This window comes from Ochotona princeps, chromosome 27, assembly GCF_030435755.1.
Source record: "Ochotona princeps isolate mOchPri1 chromosome 27, mOchPri1.hap1, whole genome shotgun sequence".
In the NCBI taxonomy this organism is placed as follows: Eukaryota; Metazoa; Chordata; class Mammalia; order Lagomorpha; family Ochotonidae; genus Ochotona; species Ochotona princeps.
The window spans coordinates 7,792,795-7,813,698 of record NC_080858.1 but is presented as its reverse complement, the minus strand read 5'-3'; the positions used below and the strand labels follow the sequence as shown (position 1 = coordinate 7,813,698).

The 20,904-nt window shown below is 42.3% G+C and overlaps 1 protein-coding gene across 1 annotated transcript; it reads left to right on the top strand.

Annotated features, from left to right (window-relative positions):
• Window positions 1–26: 26 nt before the first annotated feature.
• On the top strand, window positions 27–18,203 carry FGFR1OP2 (FGFR1 oncogene partner 2). Its single transcript, XM_004592631.3, has 6 exons — window positions 27–253; window positions 7,976–8,124; window positions 10,913–11,030; window positions 12,302–12,444; window positions 14,918–15,031; window positions 18,013–18,203. Exons 2-6 carry the CDS (start codon window positions 7,990–7,992, stop codon window positions 18,148–18,150), a joined length of 648 nt encoding a protein of 215 aa, XP_004592688.1. The 5' UTR covers window positions 27–253; window positions 7,976–7,989; the 3' UTR covers window positions 18,151–18,203.
• Window positions 18,204–20,904: the final 2,701 nt, after the last annotated feature.

Sequence of the window (20,904 nt, the reverse complement as noted above, 5' to 3'; positions counted from 1 at the left end):
CCGGCCCCCCACAGTTCACGCGGGGAAGGAAGACTCGCGAGACTAGGGAGCGCTGGTCGGAGGCGGTCTGCGGAGGCCGGCGTCGGGCCGGGGATGGGGCGGAGTCGGCCCGGCTGGCCGTGGGTGGCCGTGCCCGGTGCCGCGCTCGCTCGGCGGGGAGACTGATCGGAGGCGCGAGGTCTCGGCCCTGGAGGGTCCAGGGTTGGCGGCTGCAGCGTTGAGCCCCCGGTCTCCTCGAGGAATCGAGAGCCGAGTAAGTAGTGGACGCCGCGCCGGGAGGCGAGGGACCCGCCCGGCCCTAGCCGCTCCGAGCCCTGTCTGTCTCTTCCCGGGAAGTTGAAGGAGAACGTTTGGCTCCTGGCCGGTGGACACACCTGTCCTCTCACCTGGGCGCTCCCCGAGGCGGGGGCGAGGGGAGTGGGCGTCTCCTTTTTCTCGAAGCTTCTTCAAGGTGTGAGTGTGCATCTGGGGGGGGGTGGGTATTGCCTTTTTGTTTTTTGTTTCCTGGCTACTGCTGCTGGTGCCGGTGTCCTCCCGGCTGTCCAGGTTAGGACCCATCCAGCATTCGTGCAGGGACCACCTCCCCCCCAAACCGGCATCCTGCTTTCTCAACGTGCTGAAATGCCTGTGTGTTTCCTTCGCTGAAACTGTTTGGGTGATGTAGGAGGCTCTTTTCCAGGTGTGTTCCGGTCCATTTTTACCTCCTCTGACTTCTACCCCCATGCATTTTTGGTATGCAGCCGTCGCCGACCACGTGCCGTGTGTGTGTGTGTGTGTGTGTGTGTGTGTGTGTTGCACCTGACTCCCTGAGCTGACACGGCTCCTGCAGCGTTCATTAGGTCATTTCTTGTGTCTCTCCTGGCGGTGTGTGCCCATCCGTAGGTGTTTATGATGTGGCGGTCCCCAGGGGTCAGCCGGGGGAGCCTTGTGTGTGTGGCCTGGTGGCTTCTGACCTTCTTGGAATGCACGCGTGGACGGGGACTTGCCTTGAATGGAGGTGGAGGCCTCTGCCTGCCAGGCCGCTCAGGTGCTCCTTGCAGACGGTGTCGGGCAACTGCTTCTGGCTTGTCGGCAACAACAGCAGGGTTTACGTTAGGCTCCTTTCTTCCTGAGATGTCATACTGGTAGCACATACACACACTCAGCTTATTTTTAGGCACAATTCTAAAGGAACACGTTAACTAACATTTTTCCAGTCTCTGTGTTCTGTTTGTTTCTTCCGAATTTAAGAATTCATTTTCTGAAGAAAGCTACTCGAGAAAGCTTCAAACAAAACAGATGCATTCCACCGTTTTTATGAACCCTGAACATTGTGTTTTCATGTGCAGTGGCGCATCTGCAGGACAGGCTTCTGTTGTCAAGGCTGTGAGTGCAGGAGGAAGCCGTGGGCTCTGCCCTGTGCTGCTCTACTTGTGTGTGTCATGTAACTTTGTCCACTCCTTCACGTTACAGGGACTAGAGTCTGATCTTGGCCCACCAGGAGTGCCAAACTTTTAATGTAGGTTCTGCTGTCAGACAGCGGATCTCTGTGGAAGGAAACAGAGTGACTTCATTTCTTTAAATTTTTCATAACCCAGGCCTAAAAGTAGACAGCTGACAGTTGCCTTATGGGTAGGTGGTGGTTTCTGTTTGATCGGCCACAGAATGTTCTGAGTCTTCTGCCAGGAGTCAACCTGCAGATGTCTTCGGGTGGTGACTGGGTGAGAACTGGCTAGTGCAGCAAAAAAAGGAAAGAGGAAAAAAAGAAAAGAAACATTTGTTTTTAAAAATCACCTGTAATTGAGACCTACATATAGAAAATAAGTAAATGTGTTTGACTAGTTAAAATAGACCTTATACGAAATGGGCAGATAAGTTAATATTCCTTTTTAACTGAGGTCTATTTTTAAAAATCTGAAACTTAAACTGTTTGAGAAACTGTCTTTCTCCCATACTACTTACTAACCCAAAACAACAAAAAAGCAGGATGGTCTCCAAAAAAGAGGCAAATATTTTAAACTTTTTTGTGGCTTCAAATCTAGGAAATGAACGTGCAGATTCTCATAAGCTGCGTGTTTTTCTGAAGCTAATATAGAAATATGCTTTGAATTGCCACCTGTGCCTTGCCTTGGACAGATAACCTTTAAGTTACACTACAAATTTTCAGTATAGTGCTTTTTGATATTGTTGCATTACATTATCTGGGCAGAGAATGTTTCATAAAGTGAACAGAAATTTCAATTTTTAAAAGCCCATCAGTAAACATTCACCAATCATATAAAAAAGTGATCCTAACTAAAATGGTTACTGAACTTCTATTGGCTATATGAAAAGAATTTTGAAATTCTGTTATTTTAATAAGTTTATCTTCATGAGGGATCCCGTTTCTATTTCCTGTGTTGTACTAACTTGGGTTTCAGGGTGGGGTCAGGGAGTCTAGGCTGTGTGGGCATGTGTAAGTGAGGTGCTGCAGATGGGGGCTTGGCGGTAACCAGTAACTGGCCAGCCAGAGGTACTGCAGTACCGGCCAGTACCAGAGGTACTGGTACTGCTGTGGCTGCTTGCCTGCATGGTGGGCCAGTGTCCCCAGCTCCTGACGGCAGTGTGTCCCCTCGCTGGTGACAGGGCGGTGACATCCTGTTGCTCAATGATGGTGTAAGTCCAGAAAGCTACCAAGTGTTCTGAGTGTGAGTTAACCTGGCGTACGTACTTTAGTAACGCAGTTTTGGAGAAGAAAACTGACTTGATGTAATTGTGTTACTGTTACTTTTGAAAGATTTCTATGTTCTCTAAATACAATTCTTTGCCAAATTTGTGATTTGAAATGTTTTCACATAAATCTAAAATCTTGATGAAGTCCAGTTTATCAGATCTTTTCATTTTATAAATTATGTTTTTGGTAGCGTATCTACCACAGCAATAATAACACGCGTGGACTCTGACTGATGGTCAAAGTTTATTAGTGTCATCAGACTTTATACACTGAGGGTCATATGGGATAAGGGAGGAAGTATTGAGCTTACCAACAAAACCCATCAACTGTTTCTATACTTTTGTTTGGAACTCCTTTTGTTTTGTAGATTCTCATTCACATGCTGTCCACTCAGTTGTTCTCATACAAATGATATCCAATCAGTTATACAAAAGGTATCCATTCGGTTGTTATACAAATATTGTCCAATCAACTGTAATCCTGTGCTTGCTGACCTTCTAGGGTCACAATGTTCTACATATCTAAACATGTTTTTTCTAACCTAATGTCAAAGATTTTCTCTTTTTCTTATACAAGTGATAAATTCAAAGTTTTATTATTTCCATTTGGAAGAGAGGAGATGATGATGATTTCCATTCTGTGGAGAGAGGAGAGACTGGGAGAGAAGTCTTCTATCTACTATTTCACTCCCCTGGAAAAGGCCAGAGCTGGTGCAAATATTTTAAACTTTTTTGTGGTCCCCCCCTCCCCCCCCCCCACCCGTGCAGGGCTCAAGACTTTGGTCCGTCCCTCTGCTGCTTTCCCAGGCCTTAAGCAGGAAGGTGGGTTGGAAATGGAGCAGTTGGGATTCAAACAAGGGCCCAAGTGGGATGCAGGCACTGCAGGTGGAAGATTAGCCTATCATGACACAACACCAGCTTCAGAAATGTTATATTTCGATTTTATTTTTAGACTTGTCAATTTTGAATTAACTTTTGTATAAAGTATATAAACTATGTCGATTAAGTTTTTAGTATGTAGATGTCCAGTTCTGACAATGCTACTTATTGAAAAAAGCCAGTCAATTTTCCCTGGGCTCATTTTTATTTTTTTTAGGTACCAGTGGCTGTTCTTCCTGGGGCCTGTTTCTGGGTCTCAGTCTGTCTGTCAAGGCCCCACCTGCTGTCTACATCCGTGACACTACACCAACCTTCCAGGTTGAGTGGTGGGGTGCTGCAGCTTGATATTCAGATTTCCTTGGTTATTCTGGTTTCTTTGAATTTCCAAAGAAGTTTTAGGATTAGTTTGTCCATTCTGCAAGAAATCCTGCTGTAGCTTTGATGGGAACTTATTATAAGTGCTTTGGTTTTTAATTTTTAATTTTGGTTTCCAGCTGTTCCTGGTTTATTTAAAAATACAGATTTTTGTGCTTGGACACTGGTAAAATCACTTTATCAATTTTAACATGTTTTTCTTTTCGTTCTGTAGGATTTTTGTCATAGACAAAGTTGATCTTTGCCTTATACAAAGTTGATTATGAATAAGAGCAGTTATATTCCTTAGTAGTGTATGTGCCTTTTTTTTTGTTTTTATTCCTTTCCTACATTCCTGCACTAGTATCTTGAACAAGATATATTTAGGAGGAAAGCATTAAGTGTGATGTTTCCTCTCAGGTTTATGAATCCCTGTGTTCTTTCTCGGTTTGCGGAAGTCCCCTTCTACTATGCAAAAAGATGTTTCACGATGCATGGATGCTGCATTTTTCTGATGGACTAATGGGTATGATCAGTGGTTTCTTCTTGGGTGAATTACATTTGTTGTGAGGACTGAGGTGAACTTGATTGTGCATTGTGAGTCTGTAGCTGTTACTGAATTTTAGTTGCTAAGGTTTTATGAAGATCTTTGTTAGCGTACATGAGGAATACTGATCTATTGGTTTTTGTTGTAAAATCTTTTGTCTGCTTTGGGTATCAGTAACACTGGTTTTATGAGTTTCTTCTAAATGTATTTTTTCTGTGTTATTGAAGTGTTGTGTAGTATTGGTGTTACTTCTTGGTATTGATTGGATACAGTATGCTACTGACACCGTGTTTGCCAGAGATTACAGTCTCATAGCCTTAGGACTGCTGTAGAATAGTTAAAGCACTTTATTAGTTTTGTAACTCTAATAACAATAGTAGCTAAAGGACTTAGGTTGTATTTTACCTTGCATGACTTCATGTAATTTGTGGGTTTTGAGGTACTAGTCCATTTCATGTAAATTATTCTATTCTTGTCTGTGGAGTTGATGTATTTGCTTATCTTTTGAATTCATTGCTGACATGGCTATTTGATGTTTTTCTTGGTCAGTTTTGCTGGGCATTTACCAACTTCATTGATCTCTTGAGAGAACAGACTTTGATTTCATTGCCTTTTCTCTGTTACTTTCCTGTTTTTAGTTTCATTGATTTTTATCTTGCTGTTAAATTATTTGCTTTTATTTTGCTTATTTTGTTCTTTACTAAATATTGAGGCTTGAGATCTTTCTAACCCCCAGTACAAACATTCAATACTGTAAATTCCTTCGGAAGTCCTGTTTTATATCTGCATGCTAATATCTTTGTTTTCAAGTTTGTTTAGATCAAAATGTCTTGTAATTTTCATGTACTTACTTTTGAATTATGAAATATTTACAGATGTGTTGTTTTAACTTCCAAATATTTGGAGATTTTAGTTTAATTCCTTTGTGATCAGAAAATATAATTTCATAATTACAAGTATTTTAAATTTGTTAAGGTTAGTTTTGTTGATCCGTGATGTGATCTCTCCTAGTGAATGCCATTTACACTTAAAAATCACAGGTAGGGCTGGTGTTGTGGCATGACAGATGAAGCCACCGGTTTGTGCATGACTGCTCTCCTTCCAGTCTAACACCCTGCTAACGGTCAGGGAGAAGCAGCAGCAGATGGCCCAATTTGGTGTCTCATAGACAACATCTATAAGGGCCTTCTTTTAAAATTTGTTCCATGAATCTAAGTCAGTGTATATAAAACTTGTCATTCATAATTATTAGTATGTTCCTTAAACACTTGACACTGTGCGGAATGCTCACATCTCCTCCCAGAGTGCTGGTGCAAGTCCTGCTGCACTGCGAGTGCAACCCAGCTTCCTACTCACGGGCCCGGGAAGCAGTGGGTGATGGCTCAGGTGCAGTGTGTGTAAGCTGTTAGTCTTAAAGTTGATGTTTTACACGTAATCTCAGGTGGAATATTACAGCCTTATCTCTGTATAGATCCCTTCGCCATCTCCTCTTTAGGTATTCTTGTATATTACCTCTATACAAAGTAAAATGCCCATCAGACCAAAGTTTTCTTATTAACAAGTGAGAATATTTACCTATGTATTGGTAATTTGTTAGCTGCCCCCCATTCCTAATGTTCTGAGTTTCTTTTTCTTTTTTTTTTTTTTTTTTTTTTTTTTTTGAGTTATTGGAAAGGTGGCTATACAGAGAGAAAGCGATACAGGGAGAAAGATCTATTTGCTGGTTCACTGTTCAAGTGGCCACAACAGCTGGAGCTGAGCAGATCTGAAGGCAAGAGCCAGGAACCTCCTCCAGGTTTTCCACACAGGTGCAGGGTCCCAAGGTTTGGGCCGTCTTCCACTGCTTTCCCAGGCCACAAGCAGGAAGCTAATGGGAAGTGGAGCAGCCAGAATACAAACTGGCACCCACATGGGATTCTGGCACATGCAAGGTGAGGACCCCAGCCACTAGGCTACTGCACTGGGCCCTGGAATAAATTTTTTAAAAGAAAATCTAATTATGCCTTTAGCAGGTCCTTGAGTGGAATCTATACTAGACCTTTTTGTTTGTTTGTTTGAATATTTATGTTTTTTTATTGCAAAGTCAGATAATAGAAGAGAGACAGAGGAAGATCTTCCATCCGATGACTCACTCCCCAAGTTATTGTAACAGCTGGAGCTGCACCAATCCGAAGCCAGGAGCCTGGAGCTCTTCCAGGTCTCCCATGTGGGTGCAGGGTCCCAAGACTTTGGGCCGTCCTCAACTGCTTTCCCAGGCCACAAGCAGGGAGCTGGATGGGAAGCGGGGCTGCCAGGATTAGAACTGGTGCCCATATGGGATCCCAGTATGTTAAAGGCAAGGACATCAGCTTCTAGGTTACTGTGTCAGGCCCTATACTAGACTTGTTATTTAACTTCTGTAAAGCAGACTCCTGGCCCCGTAATTTATGATCAGTCTTTTTTTTTTGTTTGTTTTAAAAGAAAACCCTTACAAGATCGCTGGTATAAAAGGTTTTGTAAAAATTATCAGAGAGAAAATCTTAAGGATGGAAAATTTTAGAAAAATATTATGTTTTTTAAATGAGATCGTTTTAAAATTAAATGTTTTGAAGTCTCTATACATTTTTCAAAAAGCTATCTATTGGCTTTTGTGTTATATTTCCTAATTGTTTAAAAGCTGGCATGTGCACAGGGCGGGTGCAAGATGGAGGGGGGTGGCGGGAAGCTGGCATGTCCGAAGTTTCCCATGATAGACAATGTTTAAGTCAAAATCTCAATGTGCAAGTGTTGGAAATAGAATGCACTTTGATGTTAAAAGCAGAAGTTCCTCTAAGAGGAGGTTGGACTTTGCTGTAGAGTGACATAGAGGTGGCTTTTAGTGGGGGGTGTGTGTGTACATGTGTGCGTGTACATGTATGTCCACATACAGTGTCTCAGGCATGGCAGTCGTTGACTGAGGACACAGACCAGTAAACAAAGTGGCCCTTCTCAACTTGGACAAGCTACAGACTGCTTTCATGAAACACAATTTCTATATACTATGTAAGTATTTATGGGATATGTGTTTTTTTCCTATTATAAATTCAGGTTGTTTTAAATACAAGGGCACTTCAAATTTGTGGAAATTGAATTAAAATTTGTCTATTTTGGCGCAAATTTTTGAGTTCCCTACATAACTTTTTTCTACATGCACACTTCCCTTGAGTTTTTTTGAAGTTTTGGTGTGCATGGATTTTAAGATGTTTTGTGCCAAGGTAAACTTACTTTTAACTATTTCTGTGAACCATTTTAAATACATTGTACTTTCTAGCTTTATCTGTAAATCATTTGTAAGTATTCTATGTTTGTTTTTGAGAGGGGAGGAAGATTATAAGTTCACTTTGAAGCTTTTTGTACCCTAGGATAACCAAACAGTAAGGTGTCGTTGAAAGTCGTCTTCCTGTGTCAGGGGCGTCTGAAGAAGCCTGGTGACAAGCACGTGCAACGCGTGCTTGTTCTGACTTGGAGTCCTGACCTTGTTTGCAGGTCTCCCTGGAGAGATGAGTTGCACAATTGAGAAGGCGCTTGCTGATGCTAAAGCTCTTGTGGAAAGGCTGAGAGACCACGATGACGCAGCAGAGTCACTCATTGAGCAGACCACGGCCCTCAACAAGCGAGTGGAAGCCATGAAGCAGGTCTGTGTCCCAAGGCAGGCAGAGGCTTATAGGTGTTACTTGTACAGTTACTGCCTAATGTTTGTAGCAATCTCTAAAACATGCAAGTAGCCTGACCTTGTTTTGTACGTTGTGGCTTGACCTGAGGGATATAATTTTGTCATATTCAGGTGGCATATACAAGGGAACTTCAGAAAGTTCATGGGCAAATGGAAATTAAAAAAGTATTTTGATGCCAAGAATTTTGAAATCCATGGAGAGCTTCCCCCTAGTTTGCATTTTCCATGAACTTCTAGAAGGCCCCTCATACTTGTGCATTTATTTTAAACCTGTGGATGGGGCTGCTTTTTTCTAATAGAAATGCACCTTTGAATTGAGAAAATAAATGAATTTTTTAGGGCTAAATGTATACCTTTTCTTGGTACATATTTTGTTGTTATATAATGTAGGAACATAATTTTCCTTTTAAAAGTACGTAGATGGTGCTGTTTCATAGCTTTTTACATTTGATCTTAGCCAAAAGGCTGAGAAGGATTGTTTAATAGCTTTTCAAAGATGATATTTATGTTACATAGTTACCACATTATTACATTCTACCTTTTTTTTTTCATTTAATTCTGCTAGTTAAGGAAGAAATTAATAAAGTCTTACTTCTTGCTGTACTTAACATTATATAACAGGACCAATCAGAGGGTTATGGAGTTTAGCTACCACTTAAAACGCGTTTTGGGGGCCAGCAGTGTGGCCTAACAGGCTAAGTCCCTGTCTTCTGTGCCAGCATTCCATGGCAAGGTTCAAGTCCTAGCTGCTCCACTTGGAATTCAGCTCCTGCTGATAAGCCTGAAACAGGTGTAGTCTAGCTCTGGGCCCCGGGAGGGCCAGAGCTCCTGGCTCCAGCCTGGTCCGGTCCTGGCCTTGGTGGCCACATGGGGAGAAGAACCGGCAGATGAAAGACCTCTCTCTTTCTCTGTAACTCTGCCTTTCATATAAATAAAGCAAATTTTAAGACCCTTCTTTGATACACATTTTCAGTTTTTTTAAAAGAGAACTATGAAATTTCTGCTATGGTGAAAATTAGAAAAGAATACAGATTTCTTCATAGCCAATTCAGAGTCAGCCACCCACTGTAAAAAGAAGCAACCCTGGAAGTGGAGCCTTTAGCACAGCGGCTAGAAAGATTTAACAAATTTGTTTATTTTGTTTATCTGTTGCCCTAAAGGGAATTACCAGTCTCCTAACTTAATAGCTTGACTCAGAAACTTCATCAGTTATTGAATTGTTTAAAAAAAGAGTGACACATCTAGGAGTTAGGAAGTTGGAATGACATAAAAAGTCTCAAGAATATTTTGAAATTAAATCAGTACAATTTTTTAAAGTTTTTTTTTAATTTATTATCTGAAGGTCTGACATAGCAATTTAGTGGCTAAATCCTCACCTCGCATGTGCCAGGACCCCATATAGGCACGGTTCATATCCTGGCTGCTCCACTTCCTATCCAGCTCCCTGCTTGTGGCCTGGGAGAGCAATCAAGAATGTCACAAAGCCTTGGGACCCTGCACCTGTGTGGGAGACCCAGAAGAAGCTCCAGGCTTCACATCAGGGCAGCTCCAGCCGTTGCAGCCAGTTGGGAAGCAAATCAGTGATGGAAGATCTTTGTCTCCCTTCTCTGTGTAAATCTGACTCTCCAATTTAAAAGAAAAATCTTAAAAAAAGAAAAGAAAAAAGATTTTTTTCTGAGCGGCAGATTTTACAAAGAAGGTGAAACATAAAGTCTTCCATCTACTGATTCACTCCCCAAGTGGCTGAGCTGATCTGGAGCCAGGAGCCAGGAACTTCTTCTGGGCTTCCCACATGGGTGCACATGGGCCGTCCTCAACTGCTTTCCCAGGCCACAAGCGGGGAGCTGGATGGGAAATGGAAAAGTCAACACTTGAACGCACATCATATGGAATGCTGGCCCTGCAGGCTGAGTAGTTGTCTGCAAGCCACCTTACCAGCCCCAAGTGAGTACAATTTTAGGTTTTTTACTTTTTAGAAATACAAAACTTCATGTTTAAAAAAATGTATGTTTTACTTGAAAGATTTTTTTTTTAAAGATTTATTCATTTTATTACAGCCAGATATACACAGAGGAGGAGAGACAGAGAGGAACATCTTCTGTCCGATGATTCATTCCCCAAGTGAGCCGCAACGGGCCGGTGCACGCCAATCCGGTGCCGGGAACCAGGAACCTCTTCCGGGTCTCCCACGCGGGTGCAGGGTGCCAAGGCTTTGGGCCATCCTCAACTGCCTTCCCAGCCTACAGCAGGGAGCTGGATAGGAAGTGGAGCTGCCGGGATTAAAACTGGTGCCCATATGGGATCCCGGTGCTTTCAAGGCGAGGACTTTAGCCGCTAGGCCTCGCTGCCGGGCCCTTACTTGAAAGATTTACAGAGGTAGAAGGAGTGACACAGAGAGATGATCCATTCATTGATTCACTCCTCACATGGCCGGAAGTGCCAGAGCCAGGCTGGTATGAAACTGGGAGTCTGAGTTTCTTCCAGTTCTCCCATGTACGCAGTGGGAGCCCAGTGTCTTAAGCCATGCTCCGCTGCTTTGCCAGTCCATCAGCAGCAAGCTGGATTGAAAGTGGAGCATACAGTCATGAGATGCTGCCACTCAGTCACTAGATTGTATGGAATTGCTTTTCCTCATGACTCCATCATATTAAGCATCTTGTAATGTACCTTATTGGCCATTTGTCTACCTTTCAAGAAATGTCTAAGCAAACTCTTTGCTCAGCTTTTGAGTCATTTTATTTTTTCGTTAGTATCAGGAAGAAATTCAAGAACTTAATGAAGTTGCAAGACATCGGCCCCGCTCCACATTAGTAATGGGAATCCAGCAGGAAAACAGACAAATCAGAGAACTGCAACAAGAGAACAAAGGCAAGATACATCACCCCTGTGAATGGCAAATCTAAAGAGAACTTTAAAGTGTACTATTGAGGACAATTAAGACTTTCAAAAACGGGAAACAGACAACCAAAGTTCTTTTTTGTTTTTCTCTCTCCCTTTTTCACTGTGACTGACGTTGATCCCATTTCTGGTCCATATCAAACCAGGATTGGAGCTAGCCATGGTTATCAAACCAGGATTGCAGCTAGCCATGGTTATCAAACCAGGATTGCAGCTAGCCATGGTTCTGCACTAGCAAGTCTTTCCAATGTCCTCCCTTAATCACTTATCTTCCTACCGATCTAATCAATTGTCCTACCTTTTCCCCTCCAATTCATTTTATCACAAGCACCGGGTTGCTTTTTGAAAATAAACCTGATTGTGTCACTGTTGTGCATAAAAACCTGTGCTATATTCTTATTTCATAGAACATGGACCAGCTTTCCTCATATCTGCTGCCTTCTCCAGGAACCCTTTGCTTTTGCCATCCCAAACCAGTTTTTTTGTTTGTTTGTTTGTTTTTAAAGATTTATTTATTTTCTTATTACAAAGTCAGATATACAGAGAGGAGGAGAGACAGAGAGGAAGATCCTTCCATCTGATGATTCACTCCCCAAGTGAGCCGCAACGGCTGGTGCTGTGCCGATCCGATGCCAGGAACCAGGAATCTCTTCCGGGTCTCCCATGTGGGTGCAGGGTCCCAAGGCTTTGGGCCAGCCTCAACTGCTTTCCCAGGCCACAAGCAGGGAGCTGGATGGGAAGTGGAGCTGCCGGGATTAGAACCGGCGCCCGTATGGGATCCCAGGGGCGTTCAAGGGGAGGACTTTAGCCGCTAGGCCTCGCTACCGGGCTCCATCCCAAACCAGTTCTAACAGCATAATCAACGTTGATGCTTCTCTGCCTGCAGTGCCTGTCCCTCACTGTTCAGCTGAGATCCTGGCTCTGTCCTCACTCTGTGTTAGAGTAACCCTGCACTCTTCTGTTAGAATGCATTTGTTTTTACTCCTCTGAGTGACCTTCTGGTGTTAATACTGAGAGCATTGTCTGATATTTAGTTGCTGTTCATTAAATTTTTCTTGAACTGGCTGTCAAAATTATGTTTCAATGATTAGTGTCAATCATTTGGTGTCCCGTGTCTAGGTTTTTGTGTAGCATGTTTTAAAATATTGTTTGTCAGTTGCTTTTTTGATGCATTCAATATTGAAGGGGTTATTTTGTATGTCTTCAACTCAATTTGAATAAAACATACTTATTTTTAATAGAATTGCGTACATCTCTGGAAGAACATCAGTCTGCCTTGGAACTTATCATGAGCAAGTATCGAGAACAAATGTTTAGGTTGCTAATGGCTAGCAAAAAAGATGATCCGGGAATAATAACGAAGTTAAAAGAACAGCACTCCAAGGTAATCAGTTCTATAAAAGTGACTTGAAATGGAAAAAAGGAATGATTGCTTGTGTTCAGATTAGAACAGAAAAATATTCAACAGGAATTTTAGTAATGCCATTTAATATATGAAATAATCATCTTTTTTAGTTGACATTTTCTGCATTTTTTCATTTTTGTTTTATGTCCTTTTCTGTTTGATTTACTCTCCTAATTCCCATGGTTCCCTAATTACTTTAACACGTATAGTTAAAAATAAATTTGGTTTTGGAAATAAAGGTAAGTATAGTCAATTCAAATTATTTTTACAATGTAATCTGCTTTTAGGAAATATTCTAATAGATTCATCTATTGGCATTTATAACAATAATAATGAATGTAATTTGTTTTTTCAAGACTTTTCTGAATGAGGCCAGTCCATCCCAACTCTGAGTGGTCCTGGGGGTCATGGCCTGAGCACAGAGCTGGGCAGACTGCAGGGCTGCAGACCTGTTCATGTCAAGGTCAGAGACAGAGCAGAAGGAGCTGAAGAGAAGGGCACTTTTCCTGGGCTCCGTCTTGTGAGCCATCCCTGTGTCTGTTCCCTTGGGTCTGTCCTTACATTGCTTGGTAGCTGTTGTGAAGACAAGTGAAATAATCCTTTTCTTGTTTTGTTTTGTTTTGCTTTGTTTTTTAAGATTTATTTTTATTACAAAGTCAGATAAACAGAGAGGAGGAGAGACAGAGAGGAAGATCTTCTGTCCGATGAATCACTCCCCAAGCAGCTGCAATGGGCCGGTGCTGCGCCAGTCCGAAGCCAGGAACCAGGAACCTCTTCCAGGTCTCCCACGCGGGTGCAGGGTCCCAAGGCTTTGGGCCATCCTGGACTGCCTTCCCAGCCCACAGCAGGGAGCTGGATGGGAAGTGGAGCTGCCGGGATTAGAACCGGCGCCCATATGGGGTCCAAGGGACGTTCAGGGCGAGGACTTTAGCCGCTAGGCCATGCCGTCTGGCCCTTCTTGTTTTATTTTGAACTGAGTTTTAATTACTGGTGTGAAATAATGTTCATTTAGATTGTGATAAGTAAGAAATTTTCTATGTGATGTTATTACTGATAATTAAGAGAAACTTGTGATTATTACATTTTTATCTTATATAATGAAGTGCATTTCTGATTCCTTAAAAAATGTCTTCCAGTTTAATGTTTGTACTTTTAAAATTATTAATTCTCCGAGTATCAGAATCAATTACCTACTAAATAGCCTTGTGTGACAATCTGACATATTAAGGAACTTAGTAGGTGTTTTATGTACCAACTAGTAAGATAAGAAATCAGTACATTTGAGTTTCGTACTATCCAGTTAAGCTAATTGTTTCCTAACCAAGTGGAAATCCTCTGATATTGAACTGACAATCTTTACTTTAAAATGTACTTGCTCTTAATGAAGCCATTATGAAGTCACTTAAATTTAAATACATAAGAGAAACTTAATGTATAAGCAAGAAATCACAATTTTTTTGTGAGATAAATGTATTCTTGAGTGCTTTCCAAAGGCCTTTATGTTGTAAAATCCAAAATACAGAATTTTTAAGATTTAAAGGGAAGAATACGGTGACAGAAAGCGCTTTTAGTAAGATCCTGCAACTTGCTGGTCCCATCTGCTAACAGCTGTGAGAGAAACAAATGTTTTCTAAAACGCAGGAGATTGACCATTCATTAGAACAGGTTCGTTAATTAGCACAGTTGAATATTTCTTGCAACAGGCTATACATAATTCTTTTTCATTGTATGGATTGAATTCTTCATCTCAGTGCTGATCCTTGCCCTCTATAAAATGACTATTCAGTTACTTGTTATTAATTCTAACTAATACATGTTAATGTTTGTGATTTTGACTTTTCCCAAAAAGGAGACACTTGTGGCTCAATTTAAAAAAATGTATTAATATTTGCATTGGGTTGGTTATTATGGGTAACAAGGTGAATGAATTACAAAGTTACATTACTGTTTGAGCTTGCAGTGTAACAGGAGGTAGAGACGAGAGTTTCTATAATGCAAGGGGAAGATATGAATACTAAAAGATACTGATTGTTAACGCTGGAGCAAGCAACAGTAGTTCTCTTGAGGAAGCTCTGGAAAGGTGTCAGTGAAAGGAAGAAAATCCATCTAAATCCAGCCCTGCATTGCAGTATTCCACAGACAGAGCGGGTGAGGAGACCTGGATCAGAAGGGTCAAAAAGTGGAACTAGTGTGCTGATATATCTAAATATGAAAATAATTTTATAACACATTCAGTGGTTAGCTTGATGCTGTGGTGAGAGCAGCATGAAATAGAAGTGCTTCTGTTCTGACTGGGTTTGATTATATTTTGCTGCTTATCCTTAATTCTAGTTGTAGTAGAAATTGATTCCAAAAGCACATTCATAGTCAGTCAACTTTGTTGTAAACACCCAGCCATTCGCTGCGTTGCAGGGTTGGTCACGTGTCTGATCCCATCTCCCCTCTTCTTCAGGAGCTGCAAGCACATGTGGACCAGATAACTGAAATGGCCGCAGTGATGAGGAAAGCCATTGAGATTGACGGGCAACAGGGCTGCAAAGAACAGGAACGGATACTTCAACTAGAAGTAAGTTTTGTAGACCAAAACAGCCTTGCCCAGACTGAAAGGTAGAAAGAAGAGTTTTATTTTCTAGAAAAACCAGTAGATTGCGAGAAATACCATTCCAGAGCAAATCACTGTGTGTTCCTTTTTATCAAAATGATAAAACTTACAAGCAAATCAGCAATTTTTGTATATTCACAGAAATTAGAATGGGATCCTTAAGGAGATACAACCTCTCAGGCCCAGTGAGGTCAGAGAAGTCCATATGGCCATCTGAATTGCATGTTTGGGATGAGGAAGGTGTTTGCTTGATTGCAGCATTTGGCAATTCCTCACAACGTTGAAGGTTTGTTTCCATCTGGCTGCTTTGCTTGTCTTTACCAACTGGTTTGTGACCCCAGGCCTATATCCGGGTCCTCATTTTCCAAGACATGTCCATCATACAACGTTTTTTGATACCAGCTTCTTCTACCCCTTTTTGGCTATAGTCTAGGTGACAATATAATACTCCTGACCAGTCCAGGTTAGTAGGTAGGTGGTATTGGTCACCTGTCCCATGTGGTTGCCAGAATAGTGTGGCTCCTAGCTGCAAGTCCAGTTCTTCCCAAACTGAACCACCATTTAATCAGGGACTTATCATCTAGAAAAAAGCTTGAAGGCGCTGTTTCAGTGTTGATCATTAAAAGAGGGAGTGTTCAAACACCCCAGTAAACAAGTGCCTTTTGTGTGGCAGCTGCTAATGCATCCCGGGCACACAGGGTTCCTTGGTATCCTGCAGAGGCACAGAGGGCAAGTAGGGTGGCAGCAGAAGGATGAGTTTAGAGATGGCCTTAAACCATGGGTCAGTGTCTTGTCTGTAGTGAAGTGGTGTGTGATGAGTAGTTCTTAAAAGATGCATTGGGGTTTTGGGTGACTTGCCCAAACTTAGTCAAGTATAGAATTCTTGTTCCTAGTGTAGGAAGGTAGACTTGTCATTGAAAAGTTAAAAATAAGAATTAAAGAAGGAACAGTCATGTCAGCCATTGAGGAAAAACCAGAAATCCCCAGCCAGTTGTTTGGGTCCTCAGCTGTCTAAGCCTTGGGGAACAGCATGGTTAAAGAATGCCTGGTGGGTCAAGACAGGGTGATGCATTTCAGAAGACTTACAAACAGCCAATCTAGAATGTACATTGGAGGCAGCAGGACCCAACTACCCCATTGATGGGCTCCTTTTATAAGCCCCTTTAGAACCTTCCTTACTCCTAACCCTGCCCTGGACCCATCCTATCCCCATAGATTTAACTCTACCCTGAAAACTTGATGGGGCCTGGAAATGCAGCCCAGTGAGCTTTACAGGCCGCTTCTCAGGAGGCAAAGGGAAGTTTCCCAAGACCTCAACCCCAGATACCTCACCTGAATCCTCCCAGCACCACTGGAAAGCCTAGGGAGCTCAGGGATTCATGCAGCTACCGTGCCTTGATGTCATAACATCGAGAGCAGCCGGGAACCGTCGTGTTCTGTGGATGGCGTCCGGATGGCGTCAGTTGCCTTCTCTCGGCGCCTTCATGCTGACGTGCATCTGCTATAGCTGCTGTAACCGATTCTTCTTCATGGAGAAGTTTCTTTTTCTTTACAAAGGCAGATATTACAGAGAAAGATCTTTCATCTGCTGGTTCACTCCCCAAGTGGCCTCTATGGCCAGAGCTGAACTGATCTGAAGCCAGGAGCCAGGAGCTTCTTCCAGGTCTCGCATGCAAGTGCAGGGTCCCAAGGTCTTTGGCCATGCTCTACTGCTTTCCCAGGCCACAAGCAGGGAGCTGGATGGAAAGTGGAGCAGCCAGGACATGAATCGGCGCCCACATGGGATCCCAGTGCATACAAGGTGAGGATTTAGCCACTAGGCTATCATGCCAGGCCCATATGTTTCATTGGAGCAATTTATGGTTTCTCTGGAGTGCAGGGTATTTATTCCTTGGCTTGTTGCTTTGGCTTTGTATCTAGGTGAGCCCGGGAGTGTACTATGAGATTTCTTGTCTTAATTGGTGTCAGTTGTGTCTATAAGTGACACTGTGGTCTAGTCTCTTGCAGTTCATAGGAATATGAATTTCCCAGTGTGTGCCTCTTAGGGTCACAGATTTTGGCATCAGTCTCTCTGGCAATTGTGATGGCCCAGGTCTTGTTCTTGGTTCTGAAGGAGACAGGTGGCTGTCCCTTTGTCCCCTGGCAAGCCTGAGGGGTACCGTGGTTCTAGGACTGTGTGGAGCAGATGGGTTCTTGCTTGGGTACTGAGGCAAGCGCACCAACAGCTTTAGTCCTGGAACCAGGGCAAGAGAACCTTCCAGCTCTACAGGAGAGTCTGCTCTGGCAGCCGTGAGTCCAGAGAGCTAGTACAGGAAGGCTGTTCCCATAAGTGCACCAGAGAGATTCCAGGGGAATGACAAATCTATTTATAACTAATTGTTAACTGCTGATGTTGCAGGGAAGGGTGGGGTCAAGTAAGAGTGCTACCCCCAGAAGCAAAGGGGAGTCACCCCAACTCACATACCACGAAGGACTCAGGAATCGGGGCTGGGCCTCTCATTGCACTAGGGGCGGAGAGTGGGCAGCGGCTGCTCCCTGGCTGCGGGGGAAGCCCGTGCGTCCCAGGGGGTTCTCAGTAACACCGGGAGTGTGCAGGGGATGCCAGTTTACTCCTGCCTTGCCGAGTATGATGGTGACTCACAGCTGGCAACTGACTCACCTCCCTCGTTTAGCCGTGCTCTCAAATTCAGATGTCTTCTGCATTCTGTGAGGTCCTAGTCCTAGAACGTGTGTACTCGCTGTGTGAGCTCTATAAATATAAAACCGTATGTCATTTTCTTCATCTCTGATGTTACTACAAAGTAAGGCAAAGTTCTTTAGATTCAAGTTACCACATGCATATATCATAGCTATTTATGGCCATGATATAACTTGTGACTTATGCTTGTATTACAATGATCATGTAGATGGTGACTGCATCTTTGGGTTCCCTTGCCTTCTCTTAGCAAGAAAACAGAGGCCTAAGAGAGATCCTTCAAATAACTCGAGAATCCTTTTTGAACCTGAGGAAAGATGACGTGTCAGAAAGTACATCACTGTCAGCGTTGGTGACCAACAGTGACCTGAGCCTGAGGAAGAGCTGAAGCGTCCCCGATTGCCAGGACCCAGCTATGCACCCGTGACCCACTCAGCAGTCGCTGTGTGTACAACATGTTCAGAACATAGGCTTAAGAGACAGCAACCAAGAATGCAGTTACGGTTGTGACTTCATCCAGAACCCAACTCAGGAGTAAGGACTGACCTGTGACCTGCAGGGAGCAGCTTCCCCGCCTGCTGAGCGGATCAGGACCTTTCCACATTGCTTCCTGGGTGCACTTCGATAAACCTGACTATTCCCCATGACTGGGAATCCACAGAACTCTCCCCATGGAAAACAGACTTATTTCTGCTATAGTTCTAGGAGTGCAAGATCCTCTTCCTAAAGTTTACCTTCCTGTTTGGTGTCAAAAGTGAAACAGCATATCAACCATGAGACTTCAGCTTTAATTATTTTCTGTTTTCCCATTTTTTTTTCAAAGCAAATCCATTTTTAAAGGATGTAGGAATGTTTTACATGCACCTTAAGGGGGGATTTAATGTATCCTGATATTCACCTAACTGTTGTCCCTAATTTACTTAAGTGTCTGAAATATCATTTCAGGAATGAAAAAGAAGAAATACTACTTTCTAAGAAAGCAGATTGTGTGATAAACATCTAGTAGGTTAAACTACTCCTTGCAAAGAGTAAGGTTTGGTTCGAAGTCTAACGCAGATCAGACTTTTCCCTGGTTGGTCTGAGGCTATCACAGAATTCATTTAGCCAACAACTGTATGATAAGCAGACAGGTACAGTAATTTCAGTTAGTTGAAAATTCCTCTGGATCAATTTTTAAGCTCCACCTGATCTTAGGAACTGTTAAAGAGTTTTCTTAAAACATTTCAGTTGAAAGAGGAGGAAATATGGATGCAGAAATGTTTTCTTTTCTTTTTTTTTTTTTACGTAGCAAATACAAAGTACATAAACTTTTTAAAACTACCAGATATACAAATCAATTTCAACATCAACTGAGAGTTAAATTTTTCTTGCTCTGTGGTGATTATAGAATAAAAAGAATGTCAAATATGATTAAACGTTCATTTATATAAATATTTAAAGTAGCACAAATAAAAACTCCTACTTTTGAGTATAAACGTATTAAACAACTATTACTCTCATGGTAACTTTCACGTACAGCTTCATATTACTGGTAAAACGCAAAGCTACCTTCCGCTTCAGACTTTTTCTGTCTTAAGGTTGGGAGCCTGGAGCTGTTGGATTAGAAAAGGGCTAATGGCCTAAGCAAACATTAAATGGTTTTCTTTTATCATTCAGAGGCCTTAATTGATGTTTTATAAGTAAATGATGCTTCTTATTTTTAAGTACTTCTATTGGTTTTGGGTAAGTGTCCTTGCTTCAATGGCACATTCATCAATATAGTTTTTATCCCAGGTAAGAACTGAAGAAAATAAGCTACACAGTTGGGAGTAAGTCTGAGGCAGCTCAATTAACAAATGTTACTTGCTAAATAATTATTTTTGTAAACGAGTTAGTTAATTTATTCTTGGTTTTCTTGCTTGGATTCCTTCATGGCCTTGGTGATAAGACATTTTGTTTTAGTGACAGCTTTCCATCCATATTTTTTTTTAAAACAACCTTAAATTTCTGTCTGAAGAGTACATACTGTGTAGGAGCCTATTTTATCAATAAAGATGAGTAATTAAAAATGGATATGATCTCCAATTTAATTTGAAAGCAGCATTCATATATATTCAAAGGCTCTTTCATACCACAAAACCCAAACTTACATCAACTCTGGTTCTTAGGAATTGGCCTGCTCCTTCCTGCTGATCCCGCAGCCCTGGCTGTCCTCTGCAGCAGGCTGGGCAACCTGATACTCCTGGAGCTGTGTGACCACCTGTGGGACAGGGTCTGCATGGTTCTCATGAAGGGTCCCACACAAGGTGGCCCTGGATGACTGGTGTCCTAAAGAATAGGAGTAGTGGGGCCCAGCATGGTGGCCTAGTGGCTAAAGTCCTCGCCCTGAACGCACCTGGGATCCCATATGGCCGCCAGATCTAATCCTGGCTGCCCTATTTCCCATCCCGCTCCCTGCTTGTGGCCTGGGAAAGCAATTGAGGATGGCCCAAACTTTTGGGATACTGCACCCTGCACCCGTGTGGGAGACCCAGGTAAAGCTCCTGGCTTCAGATCAGCACAGCCCTGGCCATTGTGGTCACTTGGGGGGTGAAGCAGCAGACATAAGATCTTCCTCTATCTCTCCTTCTCTGTATATATTTGATTTTGCAATAAAAAAATAAATAGGAGCAGTGATTCTCAAAAATTAAAATGAGGGAGAGAGAAGTTTCATTACATTCTTAGAAGACCTGGTTTCCTACTAATAAAGAAGATCCATTTTAACACACTGTCCCAGAGTCCCTTCACCTCCCAGTGCTTCCATTATCCTACGTTGACTTTTGCAGATGAAGAACTAAACTGTCTACGCTAATCCTGTATTTATAGCTATGACATATCTCTTCAACCTCACTGCTGTGGTACAAATAAAATCAAGTGAAAATAGAAAAATAGAATGAGACTGTTGAGCATTTTTTTTTCAAAACAGGAATTTATTATCAAATTATATAAATTGGCTTTTATACACACAAATTGGCAGGAAATTTCTAGAACAATAGTGTATCTATTTAGTAGAAGGAGTTGCTAACAAATTTGTTATCCTCCTTGTGCCCGCCCCCCGCAAAAAACATGTTTTGCTACTAAGGTCCTCAGAAGTGCGTTCTGACAGCATTGGAGAGAACTCACA